We start from the raw sequence: 15,764 nt of genomic DNA on the forward strand, positions 1-15,764 counted from the left end.
AAGTGGCCACAAAAGATGAGGTCATACCCAAGCACCAGAAAGTCAAATGCCCTCTGCGAGTTCCACCAAGAGCGAGGTCACAAAACTGAGGATTGCATCGCCCTAAGGCAAGAGGTCGTAAACATGCTTCGCTAAGTACACCTCAAAGAATTGTTGAGCGACCAGGTGAGGACCAGATTTGCCCGAGGACGCGAACAACACTAGGGACTGCCGAAACCACCATCACCGATCCACACCATTCAAATGATCATTGGGGGAGGCGATGACGCTTCGGTCAACAGTGTAAAGTTCACCATAAACCACAAGCTCAAACGGTCGATCACTCACAAACCGTATGATGAACTCGAAGAAAGTATCATCTCGATAAGTCAGATACCCACAGTTTGGTTTTACCTCACTATGATGCCCTTGTTACCAATTTACGAATATTAGATACATATGTGAGATGCATTATGGTGGATGATGGGAGCGGCCCATGCATTATCCACCCTCGAGTACTTGCACAAATGAAACTCGAGGATAAGATAGTGACGTGCTGCATCACGCTAACAGGTTTTAACAATGCAGTTGAACGAACATCTGGAGAAATCACACTCTCCGTCCTGGTCGGCGGCGTCACTCTGGAAACCACATTCCACATCATGGACCAGGACACGGTGTACAACACCATAATAGGCTGATCCTAGATACACGCCATAAGGGTTATCCCCTCAAACTTGTACCAGGTTATCAAATTTCCAATCCCATGGGGAATATTCAGTGTACGAGGAGAACAACACACATCTCGAGAATGCTACCGCATCGCCCTGGATTGCACGACCACCCAACAAATAAAGGGCAAGGCAAAAGATGCATAGCAATTAACAGGGTCGAGGTCGAGCTGTGACGAAAGAGAGGACTTCATCAGAGATCCCGAAATAGTAGAGGCCACGAGATCAACCATAGAAGACCTCGACCTCGTCCAACTTGATGATAACGACCACAACAAGAAAGCCTACATCGAATGCAAACTTCAAGAACCAAATAAATTCCGTCAATTCTTAACTGCTAACGCATAATTGTTTGCTTTTTGCCATGTAGATATGCCAGGTATCCCGAAGGAGATCGCCACACACAAGTTGAACGTCGACCCATTCCACCCACCGGTGAGGCAGGTTAGGCGGAAGTTCAATTCTTCAATAAAGGTTCAATTAGGGAGTCAAAATACCCTCAATGGGTAGCCAATGTGGTCATGTTAAAAAGGAAAAAATAGAAAGTGGCGAATGTGCGTAGACTTTATAGATATAAATAAAGCATGCTCCAAAGTTTCATTCCCGTTACCTCATATCGACTATCTCATTGACATAACGGATGGGCATGAACTGCTAAGTTTCTTAGATGCCTACTCATGCTACAATCAGATCCTCATGGAAGAGGGGGATCGGGAGAAGACCACTTTCATCACCCATCAAGGAACGTACTGCTACAGAGTTATGCCTTTTGGCCTAAAAAATGCAGGGGCGACATACCAAAGGTTGGTGACCAAAATGTTCAAAGATCAACTCGGCAAGACTATAGAAGTCTACATAGACGATATGTTGGTCAAGTCCAAAAGAAAAGAAGATCACATCGGCCATTTGAAAGAAGCCTTCGATATACTCAGGCGATACGAAATGAAACTAAATTGCGAAAAGTGTGCATTTGGCGTGACCTTAGAAAAATTCTTGGGTTTCCTAGTATCACAATGAGGTATCGAGGTCAACCCAGACCAAATCAAAGCCATAGAAGGAATACCACAGCACTTAACCACCAAAACACAGGTTCAGAGGCTGATTGGCCGTATCGTCGCCCTATCAAGATTCATCTCGCGATCATCTGACAGATGCCACAAGTTTTTCGGCGTACTCAAAAAGGACATCAGCCTCCAGTGGACCTCCGAGTGCACCCAAGACCTGAAGGAGTTAAAGGTTTACATGTCATCATCGTTGTTGCTCTCCAAAAGTGGAACCTGGGGAACGCCTCCTCATCTATCTCGCCATATCTGAAGTGGCGGTGAGTGTGGTCCTGGTCCAAGAAGATAAAGGTACGCAATCTCTCATATATTACATTAGCAAAACTTTAGTCGATGCCGATACGAGGTACCCCCACCTCAAAAAATTGGCCCTGGCCTTGGTCGTAGCTTCACGAAAGCTTAGACCCTACTTTTAGTGCCACCTCATCTCGGTAGTCACAACTTTCCCCTTGATAAGTATTTTGCATAAACCCAAGCTATCGGGTCAGGTTAGCCAAATGTGCCATAGAATTAAGCGAGCATGATATCATATATCAACCACGAACGGCGATAAAATCACAAGTCCTTGCCGACTTCGTCACTGACTTCAGCGTAACAATAATGCCCGAAGTCGAAAAAGAAGTCGTCCACGCTTATCCACAAACACAAGATCTATGGATTTTGTACACCAACATCGCTTCTAATGCGTCAGGGTCCGGACCGGGACTTGTACTCGAAGTCCCGACAAGCGAAGTGATTTACCAATCCACAAGGTGCCCGGACATGACTAAAAACGAGGCCGAGTATGAGGTCGTGATTGCAGGATTAAGGCTAGCACTCAAGTACGGGGCGAGACAGGTCGTACTATGCTGTGACTCTCAACTCGTCGTCAACCAAGTCACAGGGACTTTCCAGATCAAAGAGCAAAGGTTATAAAAATACTAGGCCGAGATCTGCAACTACTGCCCGAGTTCGACGAATGCCAGCTCGACCATATTCCTCGAGCACAAAACATCGAAGCAGATGACCTCGCCAAATTAGCAACAGCCACTAAAAGCATAACCGGAGAAAGAAACATGGTCACCCTCCTCCACTCATCAATAAATCAAATCGAGGTAAGGACCATAAATCTAACTTGGGACTAGCGCAACCGTATTGCTATATACTTGCAGGATGGCATACTCCCAGATGATAAAAATGAAGCCAAGAAGTTTTGGATGCAAGCAGCTAGGTACAACATCATTCATAATGACCTATACAAGAGGATGTATGGCACCCCCGGCGAAATGCTTAGGCCCGAATCAAATGCGGTGCGTCCTAGAAGAAGTCCACGAAGGCCACTGCAGAACTCATTCCAACAATCGAGCTCTGGTCAGATGTCTCATACGGGCATGTTACTACTGGCCCACCATGAAAAAAGAGGCTGTAAACTTCGTGAAAAATGCGAGCAATGCCAAAAATATGCCCCAATTATCCATCAAGCGGGCGAGCACCTCCACTCGGCCACTTCCCATTGGTCGTTCATCAGGTGGGAATGGACATCGTTGGCCCTCTCCCTGCGGAGCGAGGTAACGTACAATTTCTTTTGATTTTAACTGACTATTTTTCTAAATGGGTAGAAGCAGAAGCATTCGCCCAGATACGCGAATAGAAAGTGATCGCGTTCATATGGAAAAACATCATGTGCCGCTTCGGCCTCCCCAAAGAGATCAGTTGCGACAACGGACCCCAAATTTATTGGAAAAAAGGTCACCGAATTTTTTGAGAAGTGGCATATCAAAAGAATACTCTCAACACCATACCACCCAGCGGACAACGGGCAAGCGGAATCCTCCAATAAATCAATATTGAACATCATGAAGAAAAAGCTTGAGGACGCCAAGGGACTATGGTCGGAGTTATTACCAGAAGTGTTTTGGGCCTACCGTACAACGCCGAAGGCGAGCACAGGAGAGACGTACTTATTAGTCTACGGGACTGATGCGGTAATACCCGTCAAAGTCGGAGAGCCTAATTTGAGATATTCCCATGAGAGCGGGCCGAGGAACGATGAAAGCAGAAGGCAAGAGCTCGACGAAGCCGAAGACCGGAGAGATATGGCCTACATAAGGATGATCGCCCAAAAACAACATGCAAAACATTATTATAACAAAAAGGCCAAGATCAGACCACTCAAAGTCGGGGACTACGTGCTCAAAGCCAAAACACAAGCAAGCAAAGACCCGCGGGAAGACAAACTAATTGGGATGGTCCATACAAAATCACGGCTACAACAAACAAAAGGTCTTTCCATCTAGAAACAATGGAAGGAAAACTACTACCAAACAACAGGAACATCACACACCTCAAGTACTTCAACTTTTAAGAAAAAATGTTCTTCAAGTCGTACTCTTTTTTCCTTCACTTGAGTTTTGTCCCAATTGGATTTTCTCAAGGAGGTCTTTAACGAGGCGACAAGGGGGACACTTCAAGCTGAAATACGAATGGAAGAAGGCACCGGATGGTCAGTTCATTGCCCAACCTCTCAACGCTTCTCCAGGTCGTCCAATGAAGGGACTAGATAGACTGGGACTGGAATGTCAGCCTGGAAAACATGTAAAGTTCTCCAAGTATATGAACAAAACACAAATGCAAGAAGTTCGCCCATATTTTCTCCAGAGCAACATTGCCTCAATACCTACTCGGCCCCCGGCCACAATTAAGTAAAAGTTATATTTGACCTCGCTCGAATTAACCCACATTCGACCTTGCTCGAATTAACTAATACGGGTTACATTCGACCTCGTTCGAATAAACACCCACTCGGCCCCCGTCCACAATTAAGAAAAAGTTACATTCGACCTCGCTTGAATTAACCCACATTTGACCTTGCTCGAATTAACTAAGTACGGGTTATATTCGACCTCGTTCGAATCAGCACCTACTCGGCCCCCGACCACAATTAAGTAAAAGTTACATTCGACCTTGCTCGAATTAACTCACATTCGACCTCGTTTCGAATTAACTAAGTATAAGTTACATTCGACCTCGTTCGAATTAACTAAGTTGCATTTGACCTCGTTTCGAATTAACTAAGTAAAAGTTACATTCGACCTCGTTTTGAATTAACTAAGTAACAGTTACATTCGACCTTGCTCTAATTAACACACATTTGACTTTGCTCGAATTAACTAAGTATGGGTTACATTTGACCTCATTCGAATCAACACCCACTCGGCCCCCGACCACAATTAAGTAAAAGCAGCATTCGACCTCGCTTGAATTAACTCACATTCATCCTCATTTTGAATTAACTAAGTATAAGTTATATTCGACCCCGTTCGAATTAACTAAGTTACATTCGACCTCGTTTAAAATTAACAAAGTATAAGTTACATTCGACCTCGTTTCGAATTATCTAAGTATAAGTTACATTCGACCTCGTTTCGAATCAACTAAGTATAGGTTACATTCGACCTCGTTCGAATTAGTACCTACCATCCCCCGGCCATGACCAAAACTGAGTTCTGTTTCGACCTCGTTCAACACACATAAACCAATTTTTTACGACTAAAGCGACCAAACGATAAAACAAAAGAAAGAAGCATACAAGCCTGAAGAAGGAAAAGAGTCAGGTACGAGCAACGAAAATGGCATTTCATAAAATATATTCTTTACAAAGGCTAGAACAGATGCCCACAAAAATATGTACAAAACTTACAAGCAAAAAGAAAGAAAAACAACTACTCGCCACCTAACCCAACAACGTCATCCATCTGACCGCCTAGGTCATCTCCACCTGCCTCTCCGCCAGTACCATCGCCACCGCATTCAGGATACTCATCCTCATATCACGCATCTTGTTCAATCCCATCCACGCCTATGTCCCCCTCGCCATCACCAGCCTCCGGCGTAGCGGGGTCATAGCCATAAACAGTCCGAGCTGAGCGTGCCTTAGCACGAGCAACCTCGAAGCCGGCCTCAAAAACTTTCCCCGCCGCCATAAGGTCCCTAAATATATCCTCGTTGGGCCTCTATGTGGACCCATATCTCATACAGATCCCGCTGAATGCCAGGAAAGGCAGAAGCGCGAGAAGAGGACAGCTGAGCCAATAACTAGGACTTTCGGCTTCAAGGGCGACAACTCGTTCATTAAGGCCTGAAGCTTCTTTCTCCAACTCCCATATACGCTCGTCGAGTCGCTCATCTCTGAACCTCACCCTCTCCAAATCACTCGCTCGCTCTGAACGAAGAACGCGGATTACAACCTCATATGCCTTTACTTTCCTCAAAGCCGCCAACCGATATGATTTTGACTTCTCTAAGTCCGTTATCCTCTCGATGAGCTCACCACCCAGAGCATACAACTTGATTAGACTTTCTTCGAGCTCGACCCGCAGCGAGATCACTTGGGCTTGAAGGTTAGCGCATTGGTCCTCGACTCCCCTGCTTACCTTGAGCTCATCTTCTTTGTCCTTCAACTCCCCCTCGAGCTCACTACATTTTTCGATGACCTTCACCAATTCATCATCCTTCTCCTTTAGCTCGTCTCGGAGAGCCCGGAAGTTGCTACTCCCATCAAGACGCCCGCAAAGCTCGCGGTGCTTATCATGATACTCGCAATATTTCTGCTCCATCTTTCGAAAAATGGCCTTCTGACTCTCCTTTCGGCGGGAGCTTTCAATCTCCAAGATCACGATCTGAAAAGAAAACCAGGGCGAGTAAGAATAAAATCGGATTCGACATGAAGGAACATACAAATAAAATTCCTAACTTACCCTAAGAGCAAGGCCGACTATGCTCCTCGACAATATGGAGTCCTTCAGTTTCTCGAGGGTTTTACCCTCCACATCGAAACAGAGGGGACCAAGAGAAGGGACCACATCCTCCGTATCAACTATAGATCCTGGTCCAAAGGGATCACAATGGTCCGCGCGGTTCCCTCAAATCTCACCTCGAGTTGGGTGAGTCCTTCTCCCATCATCCTAACCTCATCAGGGTCTATATCGGAGCCCGTCTCGTAACCATACTCAGCAACCCCCTTACCTCTCTTAGCGGTAAACGGGGTAGGAACATCAACTAACCGCGAGGACGATGGCATATCTCGCCACACAGTATCCAGAACCTCCATGAATGCTCTACCAACTCCGACGTTGGCATCAGGAAGGGGCATGCTCTTTGTGGCTTCCGCTGATGGCGAAACTTTAGACTGAAGATTTGCACCGTCATCAGGCACAACGGAGGCTGGCTCGCGATCGTTACTTGTAGAATCTACGACTCGGATTATCCCATCACCGACGTCCACTAACCTCATTTTATGAGGGACCAAATCCTCCTCGCTCGGTGAATGAAGCAAGGGAGAGGCCAGAGTCTCTGGTACTGAAGTTGTCGATGATCGAGCTGATCTAGCCAAAACCGGAGGTTGAATAGAAGTGGATAGTCGGGCAAGCTTGGCCACAGTCACAACAGAGGCGGACCCCGTTGTAGTGTTCATCTAGCGAAACGCAGGAGTAGGGGCCTTCGACCTCCTCGAGGATCCCCGGGCTAAAACCAAAAGAGAAGAAAAAGAAGATTAAGAGGTCGATCCCCACAAAACAATAAGGAACAAGCGAACAGAAGGCCACGACAATAAAGATTCAAAATGGGCAAACTCATCGGTCGCCGAAAGCTTGGGCCTGAACTTCTTGATAAAGGCCGACCATTCAGGAATCCCCACCGTATGAGGCAAGACCTAGCTAATCAGTCATGAATATCTGCAACCAAAGGAGGGGGCGAAGTCTCAACTGAACAAGAAAAAGGATGAATGTTAGGCTACAATCAAAATGAGCAAAATAAACGCTTAGTAAAAAATACTTAAGGGCATAATTCCATGCCTCAGGAAATCCATTCGCATTTGCCACCACGTCCTCGGTCTTGACGTAGAAGTAGTTAAGCCATAATCGATGATTTGCTTTATCGTCCATCTTCACTACCAAACTCTTACTTCCTAGGTGACGACGATACAACATCGTTCCTCTATAGAAATTAGGCGCGAATAGGTGCATCAGGTGGCGAAGGGAGACCTCACGGCCGGCCAATTCCGCGTACTTCGTCAACATGCGGATAAGTTTGTAGATGTAAGGTGAAAGTTAGGCCGAATAGATGACGTAGTAGCGGCAAAATTCCTCCGCCGATGGGAGAGGGGGAAAATAGTAGCCTACATAGAACGGATACGCGGAGAATGCGCTGTATCCGGGGAGATAAATCTGCACAACGTCGCGACTGGCCGGGACCAGGTCGATATGGGCCAGAATTTTGAACTTCACCCTGAAATTAGCAAGAGCAACTGCATCCATCATCGATTTCGAGGCCTCAGGGTCATCCTCGGGCAACTTTGAAAAGTCAGATCTAGCCTTCTCTCTACAAGGGATTATTTTCTCCATCGTAGGAAAGCTTTCATCCTCCGTAACAATGGCAACCCCATCTTCATGGGGAGACATACGCACCGCCAAGGGAACAGGGTCAGCTACCCCCCATAACTGGAAGACACGTTAACCATCTTTGTCTACGAATAAAGGAGGTGTAAATACAGAAGAGTCAAGGGTAGCAGAAGCCACCAGAATCAGTGAAAGAAAAATATGGCAGTAAGATCAAAAGGGCAAGGATTCTGAACGAAAAAATAAGAAGAAGGTATGGAAATTCAATATTTAGATTGCAAAGAATAAGGCAAAAGATTATGTATCCTTATTTATAATAATTCAGGCATCAATATCGAGAAAGCAAGTCGTCGTTACACAACTCAGGAATCGAAACGATAGAGGCACGAAAAATAACGCAAGGTATCGGGAGAAAGCGTAATGATGACGCATGATGACATGACGTCACTCTAAAATCTAAATCGACATGACCCTAGGTTGAGGCTCACGGAAGGCCACGTTGCCACCTAATCTAAAATGCTACTACTCGACCTGCTCGCCCAAACTTCTCAGCCATAACTAACAGAGTTTGCTCATCAAGGTCGTCCAGGGTCGACCCCAATAAGCGGATGGATAAACTGTATAGGTCAAAATCTGCCCTAAGGGAATTTAGCATGAAGTGGTTTTACGGAAAATGATGTGGCAGAGGTCGATTAGTAAATAGTGGAGCTCGTGGCCAGGCGGTCAATAACTGTCGAGGTCAAGTATCAAGAACAATACTAACGGCTAGTTTTTGTAATAAGATATTTAGGGTTGAATATTCTCTGTATTTGTCCTTTTAGGGTTGACTGGGGACATGTCCCATATAAATAGAAAAAGAGATAGGGGGGGGGGGGATAATTCTCATTTTGATAAGAACACTTTTGGAGAAGAAGACCCTCTCTTTGAAAAGGGCGCAAACACTACCTTTTTATAAAGATTCTTGTTCATTTTATTTCCCACGTTTCCATTAGATCCAAAAATCTTGGATCTATCTGTCATTCGTCACTGTCAGGCATAATATTCTCTTTGTCTACTAATTATCGGGTGAATTATTCTCCTTATTATAAATGCCATTGATTAACATTTATTGCTAGATATGTCTCATTTAATGTTCTAGTGGTAAGAAAATTTTATAGTTATTGTCATTAATCATATGCAAACTATGTTTTTTCCATCGTGCATCCTTGTTCTTACTATCTAAAGTTATTATCCTTAACTAGGTTTAACCCTTCATTATATAAATATAACAGTTTAACCTGAGATTATATTTCTTGGTCAAACAATTTGTTAACTTGAATATTTAAAGAAAGATTGCATTAAATTGTGGTAACTCTTATGATAATAAATCAAATATTACATAAGATGAACCAAGTATTATATGAGATAAGGTATTGTTAATGGACTCGGAGCATTATTAGAAATAAACCTTTATTCAAAAAAGCAAACTTTTTAAATTATTCAGCAAGTTGTGCCCTAACCAATCAAATCTTCTACAAATGTAGATAATTATGTACTTAATTATTATTTACTTTTTTCATTTCAGTTTATGTGTCTTAATTTTATTTAGTGTGTCTAAAAAAATATGACATGTTTATATTTAGTATATTTTTCTTCCAATGTATATTTCCTTATAAGTAGGGGTGGGCGTTCGGGCAGTTCAGATTGAATATGAAATTGCGGTTTGGATTTTTGGTTTTCAAATTGAAGAATTACAATCCAAATCCAATCCAAATAATTTCGGATTGGATTAGATTATTTAAGTTCGATTTCGGATGAATCAGATTAGATTTTTCGAATTTTCGGTTCTGAGTTTTAAGCCTATAAGTTGAGCTTATGGAAAATACTCGACATAAAAATAATCATTTAAATGAAGTAAAAATATAATAATCAAAAGATGCTTTAGTTTTTTATATCTTCTCGACTCTATATAATGCCTATTCAAGAAAAAAGGTCTCGAATATGCAATACATCACACTAATTCAAATAATACTATTATAAATTAAAAGATTAACTGAAAAATGTGACCTCAAACTTCAATCTTTAGTCAACTTCGGCCTTGACTCTTTAGTGTTTACAAACGCATGTATGGTGTGGCTGTGTGGGTGAGACATGAGAGAAAAGAAAACCTTGTATTGAATATACAAGCTAATGTTTAATGGACATGATACTATTAGAGATTTAGACTTACTAGTATTAGGTATGTATATGGATAATGCCGTAATGGGCTAATGTCTATCTGGTAAGGCTAAATATAAGGTAATTTTTTTTTTTCGGATTTTCGTATATCCAAAATTTCGAAGTCCCAAATCCAAAATCCAATCCAAAATCTATTTTTTTTAAAAATAAAATCCGAACTTCAATCCATAATCCAAAAATCAAAACCAAAAATTCAAAAAGTTCGAATTTCGGTTCGGATTTAGGTTTGCCCAAACTATGCCCACCCCTACTTATAAGATCAAATTCTTCTTTACACTTTTAAACTTTCTATTTAGTCAAACTAAAATACATAAAATAAAATAAAATCAAAGGGAAAGAGTATTACTCCCTCCGGTTCACTTTTTTGGCTCTTTTTAACATTAATTAACGATTAAATTGACCATATCAATCTTAATTTGCTCATTAAAAAATATAACAAATTACTCTTAGGCTTTTTACTTAAATGTGAACTTTAAAAAAGAAGAAGTTAATTTGATATCTAAAAAAATCGATATTATGTACCATAAAAAAGGGCAAAAAAATAACTTAAAATGGACCGGGATAGTAATTTAACTTGTGTACAACCTATCCCCAAACCAAACCAAGATTGAGAAGGATTTATACAGAACTGAAAAAAAGGAATAAACAGTCCAAATCTCTTTCGTACTTCTCATAGCAGCTTAAACTTGTACACCACGAAGTCCAAGTAGAACCCAAAAAATCATGGGTCGGAAGAGAGACAGAACCCACTTCAACCGCCACGTCCCTTATTCCTTTCCCAAGCGCCGCCGTCCTCTACCAACCAACGCCGTCTCCGACGACCCTTTACCAGAAAACACCTCATCTTCCACCGCCAAGCAGCAACCCGGTAGTGTGGTGGTTATTGGGGTTCCTACTGATTGCTCTGTTCTTGACCTTAAATCTCGTTTTGAGATTTATGGTTCCATCTCTCGCACCCGTATGGACCCCAATGGTCTCGCTTACATCACTTTCCGTTCCTATGATTCTGCTCAGTCTGCTGTTAATGCTGCTGTAGATTCCTCTTTCCCCATTACTCTCCACTCCAAGCCAGTATGCACTCTTTTTCTCTTAAGTTATATCTTCTAATAGTAGAAATTCTTGCCAAGATTGCAACTTTATTGGTGCTTTTTGATCTTTTGATATTAAGATGTCTAGTTGAATCCATGGTTCTATAATTTATACTAAATCTCAGCTTGGCCAAGAATTTTGGTCTGTGGGTATCACTTTATTTGGTATAATTGTGTTGATTTAATTATATATATGGACAATGTAAGTAGTTTTTGCACACCTAAAAGTAGAAATTCTTGCCAAGTTTGCAACTTTTTTGGTGTTAAATTCTTGGTTATTTGAGACTAAGAATTTTGGTATGTGAGTATCACTTTAGTTGGTATAATTGTATGGATTTTAATATAATTCATGGACAATGTAAGTAGTTTTTGCACAATCAGAGTAGTTTAACAGGTTGTAGCATGTTAATTACCATCTCGGATCTGTAACTTGTGACCTGACAGTTCTGAAAATTGTTTACAGTGACAGTGTATAGAGATAGTAGAATTGAGAGCTGCTATATATATTTTACTTTGCTTTTGCTGGGGATGACAGGTTCAGGTAATATGGGCAACTGACCGTGTGCCACAGTGGAAGGAGGGCGTGATGCGAAAGGATGATCTATCCACATCAACGGTTGCATCGAAGCTAGTTAGAGCAGAGGTGCCACTAAGTAGGCACGGGAGAGGTAACAGACTGGGATCAGCAATTGTGAACCCCAAAGATGAGGATAATGATAATGCTGGCAATAATGGTCGTGGACATGTTAGTACAAGGCTGGTTGAGCCTGATAATGCTGGCGATAATGGTCGTGGACATGTTAGTACAAGGCTGGTTGAGCCGTACAAGGGTAGGGAAATTGTTGCCTATGATGATATTCTGTAACTTATGGGCATGGTTATTGAGGGATTGCCTCACTTGTAACATTAGCGATATGGCTTTCTCAAGTAACATTAGAGCTTTTATTTATGAGGTTAGGTAAAAGGTTGAGTTTTTATTGCAGATTAGTTGGGGTGATTTTCAGTTCTAAATGTGTTTTCAGTAAGGTTCAGATCTTGTTTGTTTTTCCTTCTCTGTGTAATACAAGCCTTAGATATAATGATGTACGTAAGTTTTTATTATTTGAATATGTAATTCATATATGCTTCTGTCTTAGCAAATAAGACACTGTTCCTTGATTTGGATTTTGTCCAAAAGATTGATGTTGTTACTATTCTTGGGTTGCTCAATAGTTGTACTTGCAGCATACAACTTGGAAGAAGTTGGCACCGCTGATGAGCTTCACATTATATATTTTGGATCGTCCAGCTGCAACGGGGATGTAGAAGAATCCGCTTTTCCTGTCGTGGCTTTTAGCTTGTGTCATATATAAAAAGGCAGGTGCAGTTTCCAACAAGCAGCCACTTTCTACATAATCTTGTAGGGCTAATTCACCCTGTGTTTATTGTCTTAATTGGTACGTACTGATGGTACTCTTGATGGCGCCTTGAGACCTTGCTATTTTGAAGTTGACTATGACAAAATGTTGTTGTACCCTACCTTATGGGTGATGAGTTATGAGAGTCTGCATGATGTCTGTAAATGTTGAATCAGAGGTTTGTTATTGTGTGCTTAGGAGAGTCGAAGCAGTTGATTTTGTTTTTTATGTTGTACATTAAAAAATGATAAGAGGACCATCTTGAATCCTAGCAACTGCCGCTTTCTCATAGTTTCATACTCATTTACTGAACAGTATCATATGATGTAAATGAAGATGATGCTTGATTACAGTTTTTTTTTTGTTCTATATAGGCCTCCCCCTCCTAACTTCTTGCTGTGTTGCAAGTTAGGTAATTTTTTTACTTTTTCATAGGAAGAAACGTCATTTTGTTTCAAGTATAAATGTTTTATGATCCTTTCAGTGTTTTGTTCCAGAGAATCCTGCAGCAACTGTACCAATTTAGCTGGGAGGGTGCATTGCAAGATAACTTGAAAAGAGGAATATAATCTGACTGGCTCTGTTATGCTGCAGATTGCTATTGATCTTTTGCAGATTTTTGTGTATAAGGAGTTGCGTTACCATCAATCAGAAGAATTTTCAGGTAAATCACTGTACGTCCTTTGCTCAACAGGGGTATGATCAGTATAGGGCATTCTCTGGGAATGAACTGGAGAATCAGGGATAAGGAAGGGTGTCACGGTTAAAAAATTTTAAACTTTGAGTGAATATCAAGTCATCTTAAACTGTAAGACATGAATATGTGAGAGATCAATTGGATGTTGATGTTATTTGACCCTGTTGTGGTAAGACTGAGGGGATAATGGAGTACTTATTCTATAAATTTGCGACATATAATAACCTCTAGAAATTGACTGGTTGGAGATGGATAAGTGTGTTGATGCTTTTATTGGCTCAATCTTTTTCTAGCAAGAATGAGAGTGAACTGGTGGCTCTTAGTATGATCATAATGTCATTAGATAGAATACCAGGGGAGACCAGCGCTTCCAATTCTAGCAGATGCAAAAGAACTAGATGGTTTCTTTCCTATTTCATAGGTTTTGGTGGATAGAGTTACTGGTACCTGTGCTAGTAAGAGGTAGCAGGTACTTGGTGGAACTACTGAATTGCGCGCAAGCTGGCACATACACCATTATTATCAAAATAAAATAGAAATTGATGTTACTTTATAGGAAAAAGAAGAAGAATGTCATTGTGTGGTATCTATGCAAAAGTAGGGAGGATTAGACATCTAGGGGGATTCATGCGGAAGAGGTACTTCCTCTTGACAAAGTTGTGTTGATTGCTATGTATTTTCAGAGATTCACAAGCAGCGCTTTGCCCGTGCAATCTTCTTCAGCTGATTGTATAAAGCATAAATGAACACCGATGCTTCTTTTCGTGCTGAGACATTTAGTGTTGAAAAATCGTCAGATGCAAGTGGTATTGTTGCTAAAATTCAAAGTAACTTCACTTCAACCATGGGGTACTCCTATTTGGGGATTATCTTACTGCAAGTCTGCAGAAGCCTGCAACTGTGAAGTGGAATCTGATGAGCCAAATGTTAATTACATAGTTGCAGGAGAGCTGTCTTTTGCTGATTCCGGAATGTAGACCACAAACAAAGGATGGCCAGGACAGTTCCCGGGCTAAGGTAGTCCTTATTATAAGCCAACTCAGACCAAAACTAAACTAGTTGATTCTTTTTGGTTGATCGGCTTTAAGCAACCTTCACATTTCCTGGTGCTATCCCAAGTTTCCGAGTGAATGTCCAATAAGTTCTTAGCTTTAGGCCAATCTTTGTTGTTAATAAATGTAGTAGTTTTGTTTATAAGTCAAAGAGGAGCCTGGATATTCCGTATTTGTCACTGATCAAGAAGTCCGGGTAGTGCAGGTATATCTTCAATGCTCGAAACTTTATTTGAATCCCTTATTTATTTTTGGAATATAAAATCTGTACTTCCAAGTATATGAGCTGATACTCATTTTTCCTCTACGATCTTTTTTTTTGGCTCTCCTGCCGATGTCCCGGCCCAGCTTTCGGCCCGACATCCGAGCACTTTCTACAAAGGCAATTTTATTTTTAGAACTCGAACTTTAGACTTTTGGTTAAGAATGGACGGGTACTTACAATCCCATCGCAATCTTTGGATGGTCTCTGTGAGATAATTAAACCTGGTATCATGCCTTGAAGTGAGATCTGTTCTATTTTCCGACAATCCACCAATACACAACGAGCTAGCACTGGTTTCTGGTTTCTTGATACTCTTCATAGTGAAAGTTTATATATACGTACTTTGAACAAAAGTAAAGCCAATAAACTTATACAAATTTGAACTACATGCATACATACATACTTTGAACAAAAGTAAAGCCACTAAACTCATAAAAACTGGTTAGGAAGTTTGTTGACACCTTGTGGTTAGAAAAAATATGAATAAAACTCTCGCCACTTCTCAAATTTCATCATTTCCATTTCAATTCATCAAGGGGATATGCTTGATCTCTAAAGATCAATTGGAACTATAATTAATCTATTGAATCTTATTTTCCTGAAGTATGAAATTATTGTAAGGAAAGAACTTCAACAACTTCATATACGTAATATACTCTTCGCTATTTAATTAGTTCGCCTGAAAACAGTACATTTGTCTATACTCCTACAACAACTGAATAAATCGTCGTTGGGATGTACTTTCGTGTCGATAGTTAAAGATATTTTCAATCCCAACTTTTGAATTATGATGAATTTTAAAAAGGGAAAATGGTCAAATTTATCGTGTACTAGTTGAAATTGAGCAATTTTAACGTTCGTTAGACTTTTGGTTTAATATTATCATATCGTTAGGAAAAGTCT

At 41.2% G+C, this 15,764-nt stretch overlaps 1 protein-coding gene across 1 annotated transcript; it reads left to right on the forward strand.

Annotated features, from left to right (window-relative positions):
• The first annotated feature begins 10,960 nt into the window (after positions 1-10,960).
• LOC142178427 (uncharacterized protein At1g27050-like) lies at positions 10,961-12,534 on the forward strand. The gene is made up of 2 exons (XM_075247844.1): positions 10,961-11,433; positions 11,986-12,534. The coding sequence occupies exons 1-2, from the start codon at positions 11,086-11,088 to the stop codon at positions 12,313-12,315; spliced, it is 678 nt and encodes a 225-aa protein (XP_075103945.1). The 5' UTR covers positions 10,961-11,085; the 3' UTR covers positions 12,316-12,534.
• Positions 12,535-15,764: the final 3,230 nt, after the last annotated feature.

Source organism: Nicotiana tabacum, chromosome 24 (assembly GCF_000715075.1).
Source record: "Nicotiana tabacum cultivar K326 chromosome 24, ASM71507v2, whole genome shotgun sequence".
NCBI classification, from domain to species: Eukaryota; Viridiplantae; Streptophyta; class Magnoliopsida; order Solanales; family Solanaceae; genus Nicotiana; species Nicotiana tabacum.